A 24,837-nucleotide genomic window follows, 5' to 3' on the forward strand; every position below is an offset into this window, starting at 1 on the left:
AAACAGTCAGTAACAGGATGCCGTTAATCACCTAGCCTCAGGATGCAACCTTGAGAAAGCAGATGTAGCCTGCACCCAGTTTGCAAGGTTCATACAGTGAGATATTTTAACAACAGTCCCCTACCCCTTCCTGCATGTAAGCCCTACCACCGCGTGCCTGTAGTTCTAGCTACTTGGGAGGCCAAGAGGGAGGATCATCTGAGTCCAGGAGGTCAAGGTTGTGGTGAGCTGTGATTGTGCCACTACATTCCAGTCTGGGCAGCAGAGTGAGACTCCAACTCAAAAAGAAAGAAAAGAAAAGGAATGACAAGCACTCCACCAGGTAGTTCCTACTGCTCTGAGACTGCCCTGGGATGATTCTACTCGCTGGAACCCTCTCTTGACTCTGCTGCCTCAAAACTGGGTTCAGGGGATCCTTCCGCCTCAGACTCCCAAGTAGCTGGGACTACAGGCATTTGCTACCACACCCGGTTAATTTTTCAAAATTTTTTTTTTGTTTTTGTAGAGACGAGGTCTCTATGCTGCCCAGGCTGGTCTTGATCTTCTGGGCTCAAGCAATCCTCCTGACTCGGCCTCCCAAATTGCTGGGAAGGCTGTAGTGGCTGTGAGCGTGCTTGCCACTGCACTCCAGCCTGAGGGACAGAGTGAGACTCTGACTCAAGAAAAAAAAAAAAAGTGTGGTTCCAAACAAATTAAGGAATCTCCAGACACCGGAAAAACATCGAGGCACGTGCTGAAGAGGTCAGAATCCTCCCTAGAGGAAGCCAAGGGTTAGGAGGGGAGCGCAGAAGGCAGCTGGACTTGGGCACGGCTCCTAGCTTTGCTCCTCCTTCATGTATAGAGTCTGAGTTGCTAAGAAACAGGAGTTGGTGCTGGGCCTCGCACTGCCAGGAGCAGAAGTGATGGAGACATGTTTGTGGCCAGTCCCCAGCAAGATGACTGCTGGGCCCCCTAGGGCTGAAGGAGGAGCTCTGACACCCGCCCTGCCCCCCAATCACCTGGGAAACGGAAGCAGAAAAAGGAGAAGCAGGGACAGCTGCCTCACTTCCTTCATATCTCGCCGTGGGACATGCCTGCCGAGCAAAAAGCAGCTCTGGGAGACGGGAGAGTCACAGAGGAACTCTCGGCCACAGTCTAAGAATAACACAGAGGTAATTTCAATTTTTACTCTTCGACCCTTGGGTGGAGGGGTGAGGAGGCTGTCTTATTTTCCACCATGTGCCACTGATATCCACCTCTGGAGGTGAGATGTCCCTTCTCTGTCCCACCCAGGAGTCTCCTGAGTTGGGAACGGGTCTTTATCTTTAAAAACTCGCAGAGAGTTCTAGCGGTCATCTACCTTGGTGAGACAGTGGAAGAAACCACTTTGTTCTGACTCATACATTTGCCCCCAGTATTTATAAATAGCCGCTATAGTCACGCGCTGATGACACTTTGGTAAATGACAGACTGCATCTACAGAGGTCCTATGAGATTATAACGAAGCTGAAAAATTCCTACTGCTTAGTGATGTTGCCTTTTCTCTGTTTAGATCTGTTTAGCTACACCCCTGCTCTACTTATTGTAGAGACGAGGTCTCGCCGAGTTGTCTGGGCTGGTCTTGAACCTGCAGGCTCAGCAATCCACTCGCCTGAAAAAAAATAGCTGATCTGTGCCCCTGGTGCCTCCCTTAGGATTTAGCCACCGGCCACCATGGGTTCTGTGAATTCCAGAGGTCACAAGGCGGATGCCCAGGTGGTGATGATGGGCCTCGACTCGGCAGGCAAGACCACGCTCCTGTACAGGCTGAAGGGCCACCCGCTGGTGGAGACGCTGCCCACCATTGGCTTCAACGTGGAGCCTCTGGAAACTCCTGGGCACGTGTCGCTGACTCTCTGGGACGTCGGGGGGCAGACCCAGCTCAGGGCCACCTGGAAGGACTATCTGGAAGGCACAGACGTCCTCGTATATGTGCTGGACAGCACAGATGAAGCCCGCTTGCCCGAGGCGGCGGCTGAGCTCACGGAAGTCCTGAACGACCCCAACATGGCCAGCGTCCCTTTCCTGGTGCTGGCCAACAAGCAGGAGGCGCCAGATGCGCTGGCGCTGCCTGAGATCCAGAGCAGGCTGGGCCTGGAGGGATTCCCGGACCGCTGCTGGGAGATCCGGGCCTGCAGTGCCCTCACCGGCCAGGGGCTGCCCGAGGCCCTGCAGAGCCTTCGAAGCCTCCTGAAGTCTCGCGGGCACCTGTGTCTCCAGGCCAGAGCCTGCAGGGCCGAGAGCAGCGAGCACGAGAAATCTTGACCGGGACAGGGCAGCTTGTCTTTGCTGGAACGAACTGGAAAGAACCTCAGCTCGGTTTATCAAGCAAGAAATGCTTCTGTCCTTGGACAGGATGTGTTCTTCTGGGGTCTTATTCTCAGCGTTGTTTATGTTGCAAATGAACTCTTCTTTGAATAGTGATACTCTAACCAAAAAACTCCACCTCCACACCCTTCATTGACTAGCTCATTCTCAAGTGTGAATGGAGTCACTGTAATGACAGAGCCATAAGTGGTTACATAACAACTGAGACCTAAATTCAGAGGGAAAGAGACTTTAAAATCAAATTAGAGTGATTTTTCCGGGTTGTCCCTGGGGCTATGCCTTATTACTCGGAGGACAAGTGGCAAGGCCCTCCCTCCCAGAGCAGTGTGTCTGCTCCCTTCCAGACCCTGTGGGTTAAAAGTTCCCTGGAGAATGGCCTCGGTGGCTCATGTCTACAATCCCAGTATTTTGGGAGGCCAGGGAAGGAGGATTGCTTGAGGTCAGGAGTTTGAGACCAGCCTGGGCAACATAGCAGACCTCATCTCTGCTAAAAACAAAATAACTGTGGCTCAACCTGTAATCTCAGCACTTTGAGAGGCCGAGGTGAGTAGGTTGCCTGAGCCTGCAGGTTTGAGACCAGCCCAGGCAACTTGGCGAGACCTCGTCTCTACAACAAGTAAAAAATTAGCCAGGTGTGGTACCATACTCCTGTAGGTCCGGCTACTTGGAAGGCTGATGTGGAAGGATTGCTGGAGCCCAGTGGGTCAACACTGGGGTGGCTGTGAGTGTGCCACTGCACTCCAGCCCGGGTGACGGAGTGAGATTCCAACTCAAAAACAAAACAAAAATAGCTAGGTGTGGTGGTGGCATGTACCTGTAGTCCCAGTTACTTGGGAGGCTGAGGTAGGAGGATCCAGACTGCAGTGAGCTATGATCATGTGACTGCACTCCTGCCTGGGCGATGAGGTGAGACTGTTTCTAAACAAAAGAAGTTCCCTGGGATGTTCAACCCTGGCCAAGAGACTGGGGTTAAGCCCATCCAAAATGTCTCCTAGTCTCTGACCCTAATGAGTTATTCCTGACCCTTTGGCATCCTATGTCGTTCTTTTCCAAAAACTTCTCATTTTCTTTCTTTTTTCCTTGTCTTTTCTTCTTGTAGCATATATCTTTCCTCAAAAATTCAATCAATCAATTATTTCATTTATTCACAACAAAAATATGTGGAGTGCTTAATTTGTAGCAAAGGCACAAATTAAGATATGGGCGGGATGCTTTAGATGGCAGCAATCGATGCCTTCTCTTTCATGATTGACAATAGAAAGGGGCCAGGCTCAGTGGCTCAGCTTGTAATCCCGCACCTTGGGAGGCTGAGGTGAGTGGATTGCCTGAGCCTGCGTGTTCGAGACCCGCATGGGGAACTTGGCGAGACCTCATCTCTACAATAAATCAAAAATTAACCGGGCATGGTAGCGCACACCTGTAGTTCCAGCTCCTTGGAAGGCTGTGGCGGAAGGATTGCTGGAGCCCAGCAGGTCGAGGCTGCGGTAGCCAGGAGCGGCCACTGCACTCCAGTCTGGGCGACAGAGTGAGACTCCAACTAAAAAAAAAAACAAAAAAAACAAAACGGAAGTTGACCTGAGCATCCTAAAAGGGCTTTCCGGTGATCTTTACCTAGGAGCCGCGAAATTCCTGAAATTGTTCGCAGATTGTTGTGCTTTGGGCCACTTTTCTAGGAAAGAAGACCCAGAACTTTTCATCAGGCTTTCAAAGATATCTGTGACTCTCAAAAGTTAAAAATCACCGATCTAGTCTTACTCCTCATTCAACCCCAGAACGCTTTCTATAATCCGAGTTTTTTCTTAATGGCAAGCAGTTTACATTGGCACCTGTTCTCATGTTAAACAGCTCTCTAACTGTTGGCTATTCCTTGCCATCTGGATTAAAATCAGTCTTCTAACAGCTCCTGGCGGTGGCTCCGCCCTCTCTGGAGTCACTCAAGTAAAAATTGGCTTCAGAAACCCTTCTGACATCCACAATTTGCCAGGCCCCTCTCTCCAAAGCTGTCCCTTCTGACCCAACTTAGGCGTGCCTGGTTCTTTCCACTACTTGCCAAAAGACATGTTTCATGACTTCCTGTGTCAGACACTGAGGATGCAAAATGATACAGGTGAGGCCTTGGGCTTCGTGGAGCAGGGAGGCAGTAAGGATATAACTCCCATAAAAATGTGAGGATAGAGGCTCAATCCAGCAACTGTTTATTGAACATGTACTTGGACCAAACTCAGTGCTTGGTTAGAAACTGAGGCCTGGGTAGCTCGTGACCTCTTGTTGCTTGAGGCACAGAGCTATGAAGGGACATATCTGGGATTTGAAACCAGATCTGTTCAGCGCTGATGCCTGCGCTCTTCCCTGACATGCTTCTGAAAAGTCAGCCAAGGTAGGCCTTCAGTCAGCAGACCTGTTGGGGGGATAGCGTTCTAGTCAGCGGGAAGAGACTGCTTGGAAGCATGGCGGGGATGTAGGGAGGATCAGTAAGTCAGTGTACCTGGAAAAGGCTTGGGGTGAGGGTGACATCACAGAAACAAAACTGGAGAGGAAGTTTAGGCCCTGGGAGGCAAGGCTGTTTCAACTTAATTAATCAGGAGTTTGCCTCAGGGAAGCAAAATCAGGGGACTTGCCATTTGAGAGAATGACTTAGTGGCAGTGTGGGGGTAAGATAAGAAGGGGGGAAACTAGTGCTGGGAAGGCAAGTGGACCAGAGAGGACCATTGCAGAGGATAGGGGAGGGAGAGGAAGAGAGATGAGAAAATCAAGAGCTATTTTGAAGGAAAACAGCCGAGAGAGGAAGAATTTGAAGATGGCTCAAGATTTTGAGTCTTCTTGACAAGAGGAATTGGAATCCCATGCATTTGGGAAGGTGAGCACCGGAGAAACAGGCTGGGTTCTGTTTTTGTTGTGGTGGTTGTTTTGGGTCTCACTCTGTTGCCCAGGCTGGAGTCTATTGGCACAATCATGACTCACTACAGTCTCAACCTCCTAGGCTCAGGTGATCCTTCCGCCTCAGCCTCCTGAGTAGCTGGGACTATAGGCGGGCATCACCAAGCTCAGTAAATTTTTTGATATTTTGTGGAGATGAGGTCTCACTATGTTGCCTGGGCTGGTCGCGAACTCCTGGGCTCAAGCGATCCTCCTGCCTTGGCCTCCTAATATGCTGAGATTACAGGCATGAGCCATGGTGCCTGGCTTGAACTTGTTTTGTTATGTGGCCACGAGCCTTCTTGAGGTGCTGGCAAGAGGGTGACATGATTAAATCTGTGCTTAGGAAGACAACCTGGGTGGCAGTGTTTGGGTGGAGGAAGGACCCTGGAGGCAGCGGGACAGGTTAAGACAAGGAAGACCAGGGGTGTCTTTCGATCCAGGTACACACTACTGACACCATTGGTCTGCACCAACTGTCACCACAGCTGCCCGTCATACTCTAGACACTATTTTTCCTGTTCTCTTGGCAGTCCCCCTACTTCCTCCGGGCCAGGATGTTGTCCCATGCTTTTTCCCCATGTGTGCTCCTTGCTGGACGAGACGCAGTGGACAAGAGGACCAGCAGGTAGCACTGAGTGCTTATCTAATCAAGCCCATAGTTTTTGAAGGCAGCCATGCTTGGTCTTAACAGGTCCCGGGAAGTGGCCTTTCATCATCCCCTTGGATAGGATTTTGGAAAAATGACCATGCCCAGTTAGTGTTACCCCTAACTCCCCACTGATCTGCCTTCTGCTTGGAGGAAGTGAACATCAAGTCGCTCACATAGAATGACCCAGCAGGTGAGTTCTAGAATGGTAACTGCACAGTTCTCTCTGGACAGACGCTGGATTTGAGAGCCTTAGAGTCCAGAGGCGCTCTGCTCACTGGCATCTGAAATGTTTGCTGAAGCGAGCACAGGAGTCTCACAGGGTACTCAGGAGTCTCACTGTGCACCCTCCAGGGCAGGGGTCCTCAAACTATGGCCCGTGGGCCACAGGCGGCCCACCGAGGACATTTTTCCGGCTCACCGGGTATTTTTGCCGCCTTAACTTGTTACGACTAGCAGTGACAAATATGGAACCGGACATTGACCATCTCATTAGCCAACAGCAGGCCCATAGTTCCCATTGAAATACTGGTAAGTTTGTTGATTTAACTTTACTTGTTCTTGATTTTAAATATTGTATTTGTTCCCGTTTTGTTTTTTCACTTCAAAATAAGATATGTGCCGTGTGCACAGGAATTTGTTCATAGTTTTTTTTTTTAACTATAGTCCGCCCCTCCAACGGTCTGAGGGACAGTGAACTGGCCCCCTGTTTTAAAAGTTGGAGGACCCCTGCTCCAGGGATTTCTAACATCGCAGTGTATGGGCTCTGCCCCGTCGAGTTGCCATGCCACGTGTCAGTTCTTGTAGCTATAGTAGTGACCACAGCAGTGGCAGCAGTTCTAGAGGGCCACACAACTTCATGGAAGCCTCCTCGCACCCCTGCTTTTCTTTACGCATAGGTTGCTTTCCTGTCTTCACCTCCTGTTCAAATCTTGCTAACAATTCAAGGACCCTAAGACCGCACTGTAGCAGGAAAATAGAGAAGCCGAGACTATTATAGAAGTGGCAACTTTATTACGCTGGCGGGCTTGACGGGCTAACGCTTCCAGGTCGAGCCCCCTAGAAGAGGGGTCTTTGTTTAGGTAAGGGAGGGGGGTCATGTTGAGCGATTACACATTTTTTTTTTTTTTTGGAATTTACAAGGTTGTACTCAGCAAAATCAGATCTTGCAAAGAACAAACGGTTTCCAGGAACTGCAGGGTGAATAGGATTGTAAACCAGTCAACTTCAAAAGAGGGGTTTTTGTATAAGTCTGTGAATTAGTTACTCTTTTGCATTTCCATGAGAGCTTGACTTTCTTTTTTTTTTTTTTGAGTTGCAGTCTCACTCTGTCACCCAGACTGGAGTGCAGACCTGCTGGGCTCCGGCGATCCTTCTGCCTCAGCCCTCCAAGTAGCTGGAACTACAGGCGTGTGCTACCACGCCCGGTTGATTTTTTGATTTTACTGTACAGATGAGGTCTCGCCAAGTTGTCCAGGTGGGTCTCGAACCCACGGGCTCAGGCAATCCACTCACCTCAGCCTCCCAAAGTGTGGGATTACAGGCTGAGCCACCAAGCCTTGCCTCTTGACTTTCAAAAGGAAATACCTTTAACTGCTACCAGCCCCCTTTCTGCCACAGGGTTAATGGGAGACAATTTGTCATCCCAGGTGATTGCCATGGGGCCAACTGCTGACCCCGAAGCAGTTATTCATGTGTTTCTGCATTCATTCACTCAATCATACAAGAAATATATTTCAGCATTTGCCACATTCTACTACAGCACCTGCCCTGGAGATTCTGTCCACACACACATCCATTCCTCCTCCCAAACTCCCGTGGTGCTACCTCGTCATTCTGCCTTGACTGGGGCTGTTCCACCTTGATATGTGTTCTCTCTGGGTATGGTATAAATTCCTAGAGATGAGAGGCCAGGCCTTCCATCCTTCTGACCTTCTTCAAAAACTGGAAAGAGATACTGAGAGTTGCTCATTAAGTTCTTAGGTGAATAATGAATAACGAATTCAAGCCAGGGAAATGGATGTCATGGTGGGGAGTCCCAGGTCCTCTGAACTATCCAGAATGGAATCCCAAGATGAGAATCCCAAGAGGCTCACTAGCTTGCAAGCCAAGATGGCAGAACAAACCTACACCTCAGGCATCCCTTGTAATAAAAACAACAAAAGACTAGATATGCTTTTTTTCTGGAACATGTCACACTCAGAAGGACCTGACTTTTAGTCTGTGTAGGAGAGGGAGTGGACAGTGGGAACCTAGAACCAGACTAGAAGTAGAACAGGAACAAGGAGACTGGTATGTGGCTCTTGCCTCTGCTCCAGAGTCAAGATGGGTGTGTCCACAAGTGGGAGGAGGAGCTGTCGCCTCTTAGGCTGGCCCAGCAAATACAATTTAAAAGGAAGAGGCTGGGCTGGGCGTGGTGGCTCATGCCTGTAATCCCAGCACTTTGGGAGGCCAAGGTGAGAAGACTGCCTGAGTTCAGGGGTTCAAGACCAGCTGGGCAACTTGATGAGACCTCGTCTCTGCAATAAATTAAAAAAATTAGCTGGGTGTGGTGGTGCGCACCTGAAGTTCCAGCTATTTGGAAGGTTGAAGAGGAAGGATTGCCTGAGCCCAGCAGGTCAAGGCTGTGGTGGCTTTGAGTGTGCCACTGCACTCCAGTCTGGGCGACAGAGCGAGACTCTTACCCCCCTCCCCCAAAAAAAGAAGCAGAAGAGGCTTATTTGAGAGATCAGTAGGGTGACTATAGTCAAAATGAATCTTTTTTTTTTTTTTGAGTTCGAATCTCACTCTGTCACCCTGGTTGGCATGCAGTGGCACTCTCGTGGCCACCGCAGTCGGCACTGCAGTCGCCACCACGCACAGTTAAGTTTTTTGGTTTATTAGAGATATGAGGTCTTGCCAAGTTGCCCGGGCTGGTCTCGAACCCCTGAGCTCAGGCAATCCTCTCACCTCTACCTCCCAAAGTACTGGGATTATAGGCATGAGCCATTGCACCTGGCTAATCTATTGCACGTTTCAAAACAGCTAGAAGAGCTTTCCTTGCGTAAAGAAAAGATAAATATTGATGATGGATATCCCAATTACCCTGATTTGATTATTTGAATGTATCAAATTGTCACATGTAACCCTGAAAATATATACAACTATTATGTATCAATAAAAAATAAGAGGTTTAACTCTCCCTATTTAGGAATAAGGAAAGAGACGTTACCTCTCCCTTTTCTTAGAGCATTTAGTTTAGGAAACTCAGAATGTTAGGTTCTTTCCTCTGTCTCTATGAAATGTATGTAAATCTTTTTAAAAGCTACATAAGCCTCTTGGCAGCTCTAGGACTCAGGACTATCTTTTTCAAGGACCGAAGAGTCAGCCCTTTGAAATGCAATCATCAAGGTTTCAGTGGGCGGATAGGAGCCTAATCTGGCAGCTGCCTCACTCTGAGTTGCAGATTCACGTCCTATCCTAAAGCTGAGAGAGGTTTATTTTTCCTTTGTATAAAGCCAATTAGCTAACACAGATGGTGACCCCAATTGCCAGGTGAATCTAGGGTGAACTCTGTGTGACAAATGGGGCTGTCAAGTCCTCTTACTTGAGGACTGACTAGTTACTGTTTGCCTTGAGAACATGTCCGAAATGGGTCACCTCTGCTTGGCTCTAGAAAAGGGAGAGGTTTCCTTCTGTCTCTGCAATCTCTTAGGGGATTGTCTGGGAAGCTCGTCACATTCTTCTTGGATGCCTGTTCCAAAATACAGCGATTTTCCTTCTTGACAACCTTTGTGGAGAGATTTCCTGGATTGACAGATTTGTTTTTAATAATATTTCACCTTCAGGCCTATGGCCCTGGCTCTGTGAGCTTTTAGCCGCACCCGTGACCAGTCAGGTGGCATGGGTGAAGGAAGGCATCACCCGAAGACATCCTAGTGAGCAAAGGAAAACTCTGGGTGGTTTTTGGAGGGCACTTAATTAGGAATGATGAACTCGAGTTCAGCGTGACTTGTGGCCCTCCCTCCCACAAGCCCCTGCAAGATTATGAACCCCTGTGGCCGTCCTGAACTCGCTGAGGGAAGCACTTCACATGGCTTGATGGGTGACCCCAATTCCCTTCCCACATGGCTCGTAAAAGCAGCAACTCAGGAAAAACAAAAACAAGTTTAGAAAGGAAAAAAAAAGTCTTATATTTTCACCTCATTGTCTTGATTTCCATGCCTTTGACATGTTCCCCTCAAGGAAACTTGGCTATGCAGCTACAGATGGTTTAAGTATTTACAAATTCTCCCTGAGAAAGAGCATTGTTCTACCTCAGACCTCAAGCTAAAGCCTAACAATGAGTCCTTCTGCCTGCCTCCAACCTGGGGCACATGGGTGTTTTCGCAGGTTATTTCAACCATGATATTACAAACCTAAACACATAGAATCTTTTTTTTTTTTTTTTGGAGTTGAAGTCTCATTCTGTCACCCAGGCTGCAGTGCAGGGGCAAGCTCATGGCCACCGCAGCCTCGACCTGCTGGGTTTAGGCGATCCTTCCGCCTTCAGCCTTCCTAGTAGCTGGAACTACAGACACACACCACCATGACCGGCTAGTTTTTGTGATTTATTGTAGAGACGGGGTCTCACCAAGTTGCCCAGGCTGGTCACGAAACTCCAGACTCAGGCAGTTCTCTTGTCTTGGCCTTCCAAAGCGCTAAGATTATAGGCTGAGCCACTGTGCCCGGGCAACACAGATTCTTATAAAAGCACTTACAATTCTTCAGATAAAGGGCAGCATCACGGTTATAAATAATCTCTGCACTATTAACACAACATCATATTATTTCGTAATTTTTATTCTACTTCTTCTTTGATTCCACAAACTTCAATTTCATATGGCATTAAGTATTGGTCATATGAAGGGAAAAATAGAGTATTGGCCACTGGAGGGAAAAATAGAGGCCGGGCTCAGTGGCTCAGTCTGTAATCCCAGCACTTTGGGAGGCTGAGGTGTGTGGATTGCCTGAGTCCACCGGTTTGAGACCAGCCCGGAAAACTTAATGAGACATCGTCCATACAATAAAAAGAAAAAATTAGCTGGGTGTGGTAGCACGCACCTGTAGTTCTGGCTACTTGGAAGGCTGAGGCAGAAGGATTGCCAGAGTCCAGCAGGTCAACATTGGGGTGGCCGTGAGTGTGTCATGGCATTCCAGCCTAAGCGACGGAGTGAGACTCCAACTCAAGGAAAAAAAGGAAAAGAAAAAGAAAATAGAAAGACTGGTATATAAAGATTCCCTGGGGTTATAAAAATTCTTCAGACTGAGGACTGAATCCCATATTCGGCTCCTCTCTGAAACTCTAGACACTCATGGCCACTGCAGCCTCGACCTGCAGGGCTCAGGCGATCCTTCCAAGTAGCTGGAAGCACAGGTGCGTGCCACCACTCCTGGCTAATTTTTTACTTATTTATTTATTGCAGAGACTAGTTGCCCATGCTGATCTTGAACCCCTGGGGTCAGGCAGTCTTCTCACCTCTGCCTCTCAAAGTACTAGGATTACAGGCGTGAGCCACCACACCCAGCAAGAACTTTAGTTTTTAAAAGAAAATATCCTTAGGAGAAGGAAAGCAAAGATAGTCAATCACGCCATAATGTGAATAAACTCTCAAGCCCAGGAGACGTTTTAGTAAGGCAGCAAAGCTAAAAGTTGAGAAGAGCTGAAAGAAATCTGGGCAGACAGCAGAACCTAATGAATTTGGGCCACACAGGTGTCAACATTCACACAGCCAAGACATCCTCTGTGTGGGACTGCCGCCTTTTCCAGGCACTTCAAAAATGTGGCCCCAGTTGCAAAGTCACAGAACTAGATCGCTGACCCAGGAGCACCCCTTTAGGTCAGGGAGTGGGTAGGAAGGGAAAACCTGGCTTCTCCTTCCTCTGACATCAGCCAAGTCTCTCCATTAGAGATTGGCCTCCCAGGGCATGAAGCAGGGTAGGCAAGTCAGAGAATGGATCCAGGGTGGGTTGGGGAATGGCAGATGGAAAATCGGCAGCTCTGTACAGCTCATGAGAGCGCTGATACTGGGAAATAACCAGCCTGAAGGTAGTTTCAGCCTTTACATGGAGAAGCCATGTGTTCCTCAGTTGTATCCTACACTAGGAATGAGTGAGTCTTCTCCAAGTCCAGGACAGCATCATGCATCATGACCCAGGCCGAAAAAGAACCCTCAATCACAAAATTCCATGGGCCTGGCTGGGCACGGTGGCTCACGCCTATCATCCCAGCACTTTGGGAGGCTGAGATGGGAAGATTGCTTGAACCCAGAAATTTGAGACCAGCCTGGGCAACATAGCGAGACCCCGTCTCTACAAATAAAGTCAAAAAATTAGCTAGGGGTGGTAGTGTGCACCTGTAGTCCCAGCTACTGGGGAGGTTGAGTGGGAAGGATTGCCTGAGTCCAGGAGGTTGAGGCCATGGTAGTGAGCTGTGATGGTACCACTGCACTCCAGCCTGGGTGACAGAGTGAGACCCTGACTCAAAAAAAGAAAAAGAAGTTGGGTGTGGTGGCTCACACCTATAATCCCAGCGCTTTGGGAGGCCAAGGTGAGAGAATTGCCTGAGCCCACAGGTTCGAGACCAGCCTGGGCACCTTGGCGAGACCTCATCTCTACAGTGAATAAAAAAATTAGCTGGGTGTGGTGGTGCATGCCTGTAGTTCCAGCTACTTGGAAGGCTGAGGCAGAAGGATCACCTGAGCCCAGCAGGTTGAGGCTGCAGTGGCCATGAGCATGCCACTGCACTCCAGCTTGGGCAACAGAGTTGAGGCTTCAAGTCAAAAAAAGGAAAAAGGAAAAAAAATCCATGGGCCAAATCCCAGCGAGGAGGAAATTCACTCTTAAACCGGCATTCCAAACTCTTCAAGCAAGTCACTTGCAAAGCCCTTCTACCATTTAAAAACTAGGTTCATGTTTTCCAGGACTGTCAGCTGATTGGAATCAACAGCCCTAGGCAGTGGGTGCAGAAGCCTGCTGGCTGTTTTGTTCTGACCCAGCGTAGGTCACAAGGTTATTACACAAGCTTGGGATGACCCTGCCACAGGCCCTTCCTTCCTCCCAGTCAGTGATGACTCAGGTTAACATCTGGAGCCGGCTCTAGACCTAACCCAGAAGTAAGGACATTTGCTCCCCAGACTTTGCCTTCAACACCCCGGGAGTTCAGGCTGGAACAGGATTAATTCTCTACCTGGAGGGGGTCTTTAGGACAGACACACAAAGAAATGTCCACACTTGTGAAACATAAATACATTTAACTGTACTATCTTACCAAACCTCATCAGAGGTTTTTAAAAAAGGGATTTAAAAACAAAAAAATAAGCTAAGCCAGGTGCGGTGGCTCAAGCCTGTAATCCCAGCACTTTGGGAGGCAGAGGTGAGAGGATTGCCTGAGTCCAGGGGTTCAAGACCAGCCTGGGCAACTTGGTGAGACCTCAACTCTACAGTAAATACAAAAATTAGCTGGGTGTGGTGATGTGCACCTGTAGTCCCAGTTACTTGGAAGTCTGAGGTGGAAGGATCGCCTGAGCCCAGCAGGTGGAGGCTGCGGTGGCTGAGAGCCTGCCACTGCACTCCAGCCTGGGGTGACAGGGTGAGACTCCGACTCAAAAAAAAAAAAGCCAAAACCCACAAGAGCAAAGAAAGCAGAAGAGGAAAGAGCAGCAGACTTGAGACAGCAATACAATCATGGAAGATGGCAAGTGACGTCACAGACCACAGAAAGCAGAAACCTAAGTCGCTGGGGTGTGTGTGTGTGTGTGTGGTGTGTGTGTGTGTGTGTGTGTGTGTGTGTGTGTAGCTGTAAGGGTTGAAGTTATTCTAACTTGTCTGATCCCCTAAAATGCTAGAAGGATTTGGACCCTCATTTTGGAGATGTGGCGCAGAAAGCTTAAATAACTGGCCCCAGGTCACACAGCAGGATGTGAACCTTTGCAGAGATATGCCTGGCACCAGAGATCACGCTGGCTTCACGCAGCCTCATGGTGACAAGCAAGGACTGGGACTATCAGGTGGCACCAAGTGGATCTGGAAACAGAATGAGTGCAAAGTCTATAAGAAGAGAGACTCCCTCCACATTTTTCTCAGGCAGGCAACTGCCCCTCAGAAGTCCATGAGTTTCCTTTCTGCAGATGACGTGGGACATTCATGAACAGGAGAATTGAGTAAAAGTGTGAATTGACTGGCGGGGCTGCGCTTCTCCCTTTCGGCTCCCACTGAGGTCTACAAACCTCAAGTGGGACTTGGGAGCTGTTTCTAGGAATTCAGACCAGCTGGGGAAAAGACACCGCACAGGCTCACATGACTTTCTCTCAGCTTTTGGGTACCTTCCTCTTTTTGCCTACATTTTTATTATGGAAAAATGTAAACACACAGAAAAACAGAAAAAAAAAAAAAAACCCAGTACAGTGAACACCCACATGCCCGCCTCCTATGCTCTCCAATTGTTCACATCTTACCATATTTGCTTTGCCTTTAGATATACATGTGTTATTGAAAGGATGTAATGCCAAATCGAATAATTTAATGAAATAATCTCAGCTAAAGGGCAGCCATTTTCTTATGTCTATCGTTTTTCTGAGCCATTTGAAAATGAGTTGTAGACATTATAATATTTCATCCCTACATGTTTTAGTCTCCATCTTCAAAGAATAAAGACATTATCACACATAGCTGTAAATCCATGATCATACCTAAGAAAATTTAACAGAATTTCCTAGTGTCATATCCCAATCTTCCCCATTGTATCTAGAATGTTTTTTCTGTGTTTACACACTTCATTTAGCTAGTGTCTCTTTATTCTCCTCCATCCAACAGTACTCGTTTTCCCATGATGTTTAAATTTTTTTTTTGTTTTGAGTTGGAGTCCCACTCTGTCACCCAGGCTGGAGTGAAGTGGCACGCTCACAGCTACCACAGCATTGACCTGCTGGGCTAAGGCAATCCTTCTGCCTCAGCCTTCCAAGTAGCTGGAAATACAGGCACCTGCCACCATACCCAGCTAAAAAATTTTTTTGTTTAAGTCAGGGTTTCACTCTATCACCGAGGCTGAAGTGTAGTGGCATGATCATGGCTTACTATAGCCTTGACTTCCTGGGCTCAGGAGATCCTTCTGCCTCAGCCTCCCGAGTAGCTGGGACTGCAGGCATGCACTATGACATCTGACAATTTTTTGTTTTATTTTTATTTTTGTAGAGACTAGGTTTTGTTATGTTCCTAGGTTGGTCTCAAACTCCCAGGCTCGGCCTCCTAAAGTGCTGGGAATACAGGTATGAGCCACTGTGCTCAGCGATATTGGCTTTTTGAGGAGTCCAGGTCATATGACAGAAGGAGAATCTCACATTTGATTTGTTTACTTGTAACGACATTTAACTTGTCTCTCTGTCCCTTGTAAATTCTATAAACTGGAAGTGAGCTCTAAAGACTTGACTAGGCTGGGCTTGGTGGCTCAGCCTGTAATCCCAGCACTTTGGGAGCCCAAGGTAGGAGAGTTGCCTAGGCAATGTAGCAAGACCTGTCTCTACAAACAAACAAACAAAAACAGAGCTGAGCATGGTGGCAGGAGGCTGAGACGGAGATTCACTTGAGCTTAGGAATTCGAGGCTGCAGTGACCCATGATTGTGCCACTGCTCTCCAGCCAAGGCGACAGAGTGAGATGCCAGACTCAAAAACGAAACAGAACAAAACAAAAAACATAAACTGGGTAAAGGCACTCTGTACTGCTTTTGAAGCTTTTCTGTAATTCTAAGATTATTTCAAAATAAAAAGTAAAAAAAAAAATTTTGAGGAGAAACTATTTCCAGCCTAGAACTGTAAATCAGCCCAAATTATAAATCAATTCTGAGCATAATGATATTTCTCAGACATGCCAAGGCTTGTGCACCCTTAATTAGGAGGCTACTTGTAGTTATGCTCCCCCCAAAGGAATAAGCCAAGCTGAAGACATGGCATCCAGGCAACATGGAATTCAACTTGAGGGAAGCAAAGGAATTTCCAGAACAATGGCTGTGTGAAGGCCTCCAGAGCAACCAGGAGAGATGGGAGAAAAAGGGCTCATGGTTCCGAGAAGAAGGATGTTGCAAACCAACCAACCAACCAAAAACAACCACTTACCTATCTATGTGATTATATCAGTGAAGTTTTCAGTTTTGGGGTTGAATTCTTGGTAAGAATGTAGAAAAACCAAGCAAACAAACAAACAAGGGGACAAGGGGAGACAATTATCAACTCCTGGGAAAATAAAAAGTTGCCCTGAAAGAAAATGTAATTACACTATCCTAAATGGCTCAGTTGTGAATAATTTTTGCACAGTCACGACAATGTAAATAATAAATACTCATTCAAATAAAACATTTATATTGGATGGTGGGGAGAAGGGAAATATGTGTGGGTGGAGCATGGAGGATGAGTTAAGTTTATCTTATTTTATTATTTATTTATTTGGAGTCGGCGTCTCACTCTGTCACCCAGGCTGGAGTATAGTGGTATGCTCACAGCCACCACAGTCTCAACCTGCTGCGTTCAGGCAATCCTTTCATCTCAGCCTTCCAAGTAACTGGAACGACAGGTGCACGCCACCATGCCCGGCTAATTTTTTGATTTATTGTAGGGGCGAGGTCTCACCATGTTGCTCAGGCTGGTCTCAGACTCCTGAGGTCAGGCAATCCTCTCACCTCTGCCTCCCAAAGTACCAGAATTATAGACATTAGCCACCATGCCTGGCTTTAATTTAATTTAATGTAATTTAATTTTTTAAGTCAGAGTATCACCCAGACTGGAGTGCAGTGCCACCCTTACAGCCACAGCAGCCTCGACCTGCTGGGCTCAGGCCATCCTTCCGCCTCAGCCTTCCAAGTAGCTGGAACTACAGGCACGTGCAACCACGCCCAGCTAATTTTTTGATTTATTGTACAGACGAGGTCTCACCATGTTGTCCAGGCTGGTCTCCAGCCTGCGGGCTCAGGCAATACTCTTGCCTTGGCCTCCCGAAGTGCTGGGATTATAGGCTTGAGCCACCACACCTGGCCTTTAATTTTATTTTGAGACAGGGTCTGGCTCTGTTGTTCAGGCTGGAGAACAGTGGTGTGATCATGGCTCACTGCAGCCTTGAACTCTTGGGCTCAAGTGATCCTTCCCCCTGTCTCCCGAGTAGCTAGGCTTTAGAAAAACACCACCAGGCCTGGCTGATTTTTTTTTTTTTTGTAGAGATGAGGTCTTACTATGTTACCCAGGCTGGTCTCGAACTCCTAGGTTCAAGTTATTCTCTCGCCTCAGCCTCCCAAAATGTTGGAATTACTGGTATGAGCCACCACACCTAGCGAGAGTTAAATTCTTATTTTCCAAGGTAAGAAGCAAAGAGATTGCTGCCCAATGGACCTCCTGCCTCAGGGCAAGCTGCCCCCTATGGGTGTTGACCTGAAGGGGAACAACAAAGATGTAGCAGATTGAAAACATATGGGAATCCTACTGTTCCAGGCACACTGGTAGGGAAAGAAAGCAAGCCAGGAATGAGTGGGATTAGGGTTGGGAGATGGGCCAGGCGGGGCTGGCTCATGAGAAGAGCTCAGGTTCTAATTCAGCAGGGGTCAGTGTCCAAAGAGATGCCATCTAGGTGGAGTGCAGCCGTGGTCAAGGCAGCTGACAGCTGTCTTAAGGTGGTTATGGCCTAGTTTGGGCCTTGCTTTCCAAGGTGGGCTCTGTGAAACGCTAGTGCTGAAGGACCGGAAGGGCCATTAACTTGGAAGAGAGTTCCATGGGCCAACATACTTGGGAAATGCTGGGTTCAATGACATTCAACACGTTTCTTCACTGTAGGACTTCTCAGAGCCCTGAATAGGATGATGGGAACGGCCAATCTCTAAGGCATGGTATGTGAGGGTATGATATAGCACATTGATCATCACGGATCCCTTTCTACACATAAAATGCTGAGACTAGAGAACTACTGACGACACTTTCCAAAGGAAGCGGGCATCAGTCAGGGATGCCACCACCACCAAGCCTCTCTCCACTGGCTAGCTGGGTCTAATTAGGACTGTAGGGCCAACAGGCAGATGACCTGAGGTTAGAGACAGGCTCTGTTCCCATGGGAAACAAGTGCTAATAAAACAGATATTCAGAGACCCAGTTGTAAGATGTGTGGGCACCCAGGAGGGAGGCAAGGACTCAGTGGACTCACAGATCTATAGCATGTCGACAGACCCATGCGAAACCAAGATCAAACCTGCAGCAGCCCCTCTCCATCAGCCTGATGTCCCGAGGCTCCAGTAGCAGCCCTAGGTCAGGCTCTGGAAATGGTCAGGACAGCAGGACCCTGAAGATCCAACCCAGATGGTCTGGGTAAAACACAGGAGGTGCCAACTTATGATCACAGCCCATCCCCCACTCACACTGTAGGGGGCTCAGTCACTCCATCTCTCCAATTTCTCCAGATCTCTAGTACGGGTTCCCTGGGCCGACATCATTCCATCCAGGGGCTGATGAAAAGCCCTCTTCCCTGCAGCACAGGTAGGATGTCCCCTTAGAAAGGAAATAAAGGGATACCAGGCGAAGGAATCGCAGAAGCATGTACACCACCAAGTAATTCCAGTGTGAAAGGAACTCAAATCCAGTCTCGGGTTGTCTGACTGACCAAGCTTCTGGGCACACAGGTTGTTTAATTTTTTACGTTTTATTCTTTCTGATGTGCCCTGTTCAGAAGCCCCAGGTTTCGGCCCGTTGTTCTGCTCTAGCCCTGACAGTCAGTTCTGAGATGGTCATATATTTAGGCCCCGTACTGTGGGCTGACTCAAAGCCAAGTAAAGTGTGAGCTGAAACAGACAAGAACAGCTCATGGAGTGTTTAACACGTGATCACCCTTGCAAGCATATGTGGTAAGCACCAGGAGTGGCAGTCTTCAGTTGAGGAGGCCAGGGACAAGGGAGGTTACACATCTTGCCGAGGGTTCTCCAGGCCAGGGGCAGGGCTCACCTGGCCCTACCTAGTGGCATTGCCTGGGCTCTGGGCCCTGCTCTGCCCCTCACCGGCAGCCTGGCTTTGGATTCTGCCACTTGCGCCCACGGCCTGGGGCAAACTGCCCACCTTTGGTTGCCAGGTTCTGATTTCCTTAGAAGTAAGACGAGATAATCCCTGTCCATGGGGCTCATAGGATGATTGCGAGAATCTACGATGAACAGAAAGGTGCTTTAAAGTAGAGTGGCTATGCACACAGGGGAACTAATAATATCCAGTCCTTTCCAGGCGCTCAAGAACTTGGCATCGCAAAGTGATCACTTTCCCTAACTCATGTTTACAAGCTGAGCGGAAAAGGAAAATGGCAGGCAGAGGCAAGACATGGACATGATTTTTTAAAGTTTAAGTGGGCACCCCTGTACCAAGAGCCAGATGGCCAGAGGGGCTAGGGTCGAGAGCCACCATCTGGAGCCTTTGAACAGAAACTGTTGAAGAGTGGACTCCCTCAGGCCTCACCACTGCCCCACCCCCTCCCAAACCTTTTCCCCCAGATACTAAAAATACCCTGACCACCTGCTGCCCAGGGAGGCAGTAAATCACTGGCCGTCCAGCACCAGAATCCAGGCCAGCCCTGGCCTCACATGGCCGCAGACACAGACAAAATGGGCTCGGTTCACTTCTTCCTCCCAAGGCAGCTATCAATAGCCTGTCTGCCAAGCAGCAGCCTCCAGGGCTGAGAGGAGGGTGCCCAGAGGAAGCAGGAGCTGCCCTGAAGGTTCCGGAGCCAGAAGGGCTAACTGAGGGTAGGGGTCCCGAGGGAGGGAGTCACTGGAAGCGGAGCCTTCTGGAGAAATGGAGGTGGCTCCCAGGATGACGGGCAACTGCTTTATTATGAAGAATAAGGTCATCTCATCAAAATCCACATATCAGCCACCCAACTGCTGTCCTATCACCCCAGGGCCACCAGATGTCACTGCTACAGGGAGCATGGATATTTGTGATCAGATCTCAGGACAGGGAGTGAATTTATGGAGGGAAAGACCCTTCAAACTATGGGCGCTTCAGGGCACGCCCTTAAGGTCTGTTTCCTGCTTCCCGCTCTTACTAATTAGAGCCCACCCCTAGTGACTGAAATCACTCTGACTCCCAAAATGTAACCCCAAAATACCAAAGATCTGTTCACCTTCACCCTCAACACAATACCATGAATCAGAAATGAGAGGCAAAGACAGTCTTTTTTTTTTTTTTGAGTTGGAGTCTCACTCTTGTCGCCCGGGCTGGAGTGTAGTGGCACACTCATGGCCACCATACTTGCGATCCTTCCACCTCAGTCTTCCAAGTAGCTGGAACTATAGATGCACACCACCACACCTGACTAGTTTTTGTGATTTATTGTAAAGATGAGGTCTCGCCAAGTTGCCCAGGCTGGTCTCAAACCCCGGGTTCAGGCAATCCTCTCGCCTTGGCCTCCCAAAGTGCTGGGATTACAGGCTGAACCACCGTGCCTGGCAAAGACAGACATTTTTTTTTTTTTTGAGTTGGAGTCTCACTCTGTCACCCAGGCTAGAGAGCAGTGGCACACTCATGGCCACCACAGTGTCAATCTGCTGGGCTCCAGCTATCCTTCCGCTTCAGCCTTTCAAGCAGCCAGAACTATGGGCACGCTTTACCATGCCCAGCTAATTTTTTGATTAATTGTTGAGACGAGGTCTCGCCAAGTTGCTCAGGCCGGTCTCAAACCCGCAGGCTCAGGCAATCCACTTGCCTTGGCCTCCCAAAGTGCTGGGATTACAGGCTGAACCACCGAGCCCGGCCGGGCATTTTCTGTAATACTATCCACAGTCAGTTTTGTGTATACGTGTAGAACTGCTACTTCCTGGATGATAAGATTAAGGCAAGAGAGAGAGAGAGGAAGGAAGGGGCATTAAAGTCTTTCTTCAGAAGTCTCCCCAAAATGTTATACACACAGAAAAAAGTTCGGAAAACAGAGACTCAATTTGTAATAGCGGTTCTCTCTGATGATACTGGGAGTAATAATTTTTTCGCTTATCTAAATTTTTCCATTTTTTTTAGCAATAAACATGTCAATTTGTGTAATAAATCTGTTTAATGCAAATACACGCAGGAGGGTTAATACATCAAAGCACTACCAGTCATTAACCTCTTGATGTTAATTAATAGGTATGATTTATTTCCGACAGTGAAGTGGTGGTAAGGAATGGATTTTGTTAGTCAGGAGCAGTGGTTCATGTCAGTTACTTAGGAGGCTGAGATGGGAGGATCTCTTGAGCCCAAAAAGAAGTTCAAGGTTACAGTGAGCTATGATCATGTCACCACATTTCAGCCTGGGTGACATAGAGAGTTCTCTACACATTCATATGACAACATTGCAACATTCAGAAACAGAATTTGCAAAGGTGTAAATTCACAGCAGCAGCAAACAGGAATAGAATTTGGAATGACGTAAATTCACATCAGCGATTGTGAATGAGTTAAAATTAAGGATATCAACAGTAAACACCTTTCATGCAAGACTTTGCCCAATTATCCTCTTTATTGATTATTTTTCTTCAAACTCCAGCCTTCAAGACAAACAAACAAAAAAAAAGGGCACATGGATTTTAATAATAATTTTAAAACAAAAAGGTTTCACCTCTAAACTTTTTCCCTGGCTTCTATCAAGGCTTTTTTTGAGTCAGGGTCTTACTCTGTTGTCCAGGCTGGAGTGCAGTGGCAGGATCACAGCTCACTGTGGCCTCGAACTTCTGGGCTCAAGCAATCCTCCTGCATCACCCTCCAGAGTAGCTAAAACGTCAGGCACATACCATCACACCCAGCTAATGTTTTAATTTATTGTAGAGATGAGGTCTTCCTATGTTGCCTTGACTGGTCTTGAACTGCTGGGCTCAAGCAATCCTCCCACCTCAGCCTCCCAAAGTGCGGGATTACAGGTGTGAGCTACCATGCCCAGCTCAAGACTTTCTTTGACAAAGTTTTCTTTTACAATTTTCCTAATGCAATCTATAGACTTTTCTTGGCACCCCAGTAATAGTACTTCAGGAATTGTAGCGTTGACATAATTAAATGCAAAGAAAAGTCATCAGGTAGACTTTCTTAAATGGGTTATGCTGACATTTGTCTCAACATTTTAGAAAGGAAGAGTCTTAAAAGAAATTTACAATATAAGCAATAATGGCAAAATATCTTAGTCTGTTCTGTGCTGTTATAAAATAATACCCAAGACTGAGTAATTTATAATAAACAGATTTATTTGGCTCATGGTTCTGGAGGCTGTTAAGTCCAAGATTAAGGGGCTGCAACTGGCAAGGGCCTTGTTGCTGTGTTATTCCATGGCAGAAGGGTAAAAGAGTGACAGTGAGAGCAAGAGAGAGAGAGAGAGCCAAACACATCCTTTCATCAGGAACCCTCTCCGCTGTGATAACTAACCCACTCAGTGATGCATTAATCCATTCATGATGGCTGTGCCCTTGTGACCTAATCACCTCTTAAATGTTCCACCTCTCGACACTGTTGCATTGGGGATTAAGTTTCCAACACCTGCTTTTTGGAGGACATAATCGAACCATAGTAGGAGGAATAGACTGTTTGGAATCGCACTCCCTACAGCATAAGCCGTTCACAACCCACTGCAAATCATTTTATATATTCATTAACGCATATCTTCTATGGCTGGCTCGAAGGCAACAGATATGATGGGGAGGGGATCTAAAATAATGAAGTAATTAGTCTCTAAGGTTCCAAGCAAAATTTAGACTTTTGAAATAAATTCCAACCAGGCATGGTGGCTCATGCCTGTAATCCCAGTACTTTAGGAGGCCAAGGCAGGAGGACTGCTTGAGCCTAGGAGTTCAAGACCAGCCACTCCAGCATAGTGAGACCTTGTCTCTGTTAAAAAATAAATAAAAATAAGGACAGGGGTGGTGGCTCAAACCTGAAATCCCAGCACTCTGGGAGGCTGAGTCGAGAGGATTGCCTGATCTCAGGGGTTTGAGACCATCCTGGACATCTTGGTGAGACCTCATCTCTAAAATAAGTCAGAAAAATAAGCTGAGCATTACCATGCGCCTGTAGTTCCAGCTACTTGGATAGCCTGAAACCAGTAGGTCAAGATTGCGGTGGCCGTGAGCATGCCACTGCACTCCAGCCTGGGAAACAGAATGAAACGCTGACTCAAAAATAAAAAAATAAAGACAAAACAAAACAAAACGTTCCAACTGTCCTTCACCCCAAGTAGTTGGAGACATTGAGGCTGGAAGAGGGAAACACCATTGAGGGTAGTGCTTTATTTCATTGACTCTAAGATGCCATTCAAGCATAAGACATACTACAGGTCTGAAAGGGAAAAAAAACACACACACAACACAGCCAACTAAATTATAACACATCAACTATAAAATGCATCCTAATTTTTAAACCGTGAAAATATGTGTGGGGGGGAAACACCATCTTAGAATCAATGAAATATGGCAACCCCTAAATCAGCTGCTTCCACCTCCCCTTGACAGGGAGACAGGATTCTATTCACAGTGACCTGTGCTCCTTGACTGCCACACGGGGACACCAACTCACTTCACTGTGAAAACATTTAGATCTGCCCTTGCTTGGCAGTGGAGTGCATCTGTACTCCAAGTTCCTGTCAGAGTCTATAATCCCCATTTCTCTCCCATCCAATACTCAGCAAAAAGTCAATGGAGAGAAATCATGTTTTCAGGCCTGCCTGCAGAATCGACAGCCCATCCATTTTGCTCTACTCTGTTTACCCTTGGATTGAGCCAGGTCAGCAGAGAGCAAAGTGCTGGAAACGCACTGGGTAATCCCTCAGGGAAAGGCTTGCACAGACTCTCCCCCTGGCGCCCCACTATCAGCCCACACCAGGGACACTGCCAGAAACAGCCAGGGTTGTTTCAAATCTGCCACCAAGGACACAGCCACGGGTCTTCATGGGGACCACTGTAAACAGTCTTCAGGTCTTCAAATCAAACATTTTTTTAAAAATAAACTTTTTTAGTTCTTTATTTTTCTAGAGACAGGGTCTTGCTATGTTGCCAGGCCGGTCTCCAACTCTTGAGCTCAAGCAATCTTCCTGCCTCAGCCTCCCAAAGTGCTGGGTGACAAGTGTGAGCCACTGTACCCAGCCAAAAATAAACTTTTTAAATGGAAGTATAGGATCACTACACATTATATACATGTAACAAATTTTCTCATGTACCCCATAAATATGCACAAATTTAAAAAGATATGAAGATGTTTTTCTTAATGCAGTTGTTATAACCATGAAAAGTTGTGTGTGGTTTCTGATTATGGTTAAAACACATACATCAGTCTGGGTTTAGCCCATGGGGAAGGAAGGAATAACTACTTATTAAAGTCAGCAATTCTGGCAATATATTACAAAATAAAATAATCATGTTATCAATAAAAAATTTAAAACTGAGGTATTTTATATATATATATATATGTATATATATATATTTTTTTTTTGAGTTGGAGTTTCACTCTGTCACCCAGACTGGAGTGCAGTGGCCGCTCCCGGCCACCGCAGCCTCGACCCACTGGGCTCTGGCGATCCTTCCACCTCAGCCTTCCGAGTAGCCAGAATTACAGGCACGCACTACCATGCCCGGCTGATTTTTGATTTATTGTAGAGATGAGGTCTCGCCAAGTTGCCCAGGCGGGTCTTGAACCCGCGGGTTCAGGCAATCCACTCACCTCAGCCTCCCAAAGGCGCAGGATTACAGGCTGAGCCACCAAGCCCGGCTAACATATATTTTAAAAGTACATAATTTGTAAGTGCATGGCCAGTGAATTATCACAAATTGTAACTACCACCCAAATGGAAAGAAAGGAACATCACCAGCATCTCAGAAGTCCCCTCGTGACTTCTCATCACTACACCCACCTTCTTCCCCAAAGGCAACCTCTGTCCTGACTTCTAACA

At 47.5% G+C, this 24,837-nt stretch overlaps 1 protein-coding gene across 1 annotated transcript; it reads left to right on the top strand.

Moving 5' to 3' along the window:
• The first annotated feature begins 1,024 nt into the window (after nucleotides 1-1,024).
• Nucleotides 1,025-2,323, top strand: ARL11 (ADP ribosylation factor like GTPase 11). The gene is made up of 2 exons (XM_008058325.1): nucleotides 1,025-1,151; nucleotides 1,674-2,323. Exon 2 carries the CDS (start codon nucleotides 1,693-1,695, stop codon nucleotides 2,281-2,283), a length of 591 nt encoding a protein of 196 aa, XP_008056516.1. The 5' UTR covers nucleotides 1,025-1,151; nucleotides 1,674-1,692; the 3' UTR covers nucleotides 2,284-2,323.
• The last annotated feature ends 22,514 nt before the right edge of the window (nucleotides 2,324-24,837 follow it).

This window comes from Carlito syrichta, unplaced genomic scaffold (genome assembly GCF_000164805.1).
Source record: "Carlito syrichta isolate Samal-C Ts95f unplaced genomic scaffold, Tarsius_syrichta-2.0.1 Scaffold303296, whole genome shotgun sequence".
Lineage (NCBI taxonomy): Eukaryota > Metazoa > Chordata > Mammalia > Primates > Tarsiidae > Carlito > Carlito syrichta.

What these genes read in the sequence shown, in the direction of transcription:
- ARL11 (XM_008058325.1), top strand. Translation starts at nt 1,693, where the DNA reads ATGGGTTCTGTGAATTCCAGAGGTCACAAGGCGGATGCCCAGGTGGTG.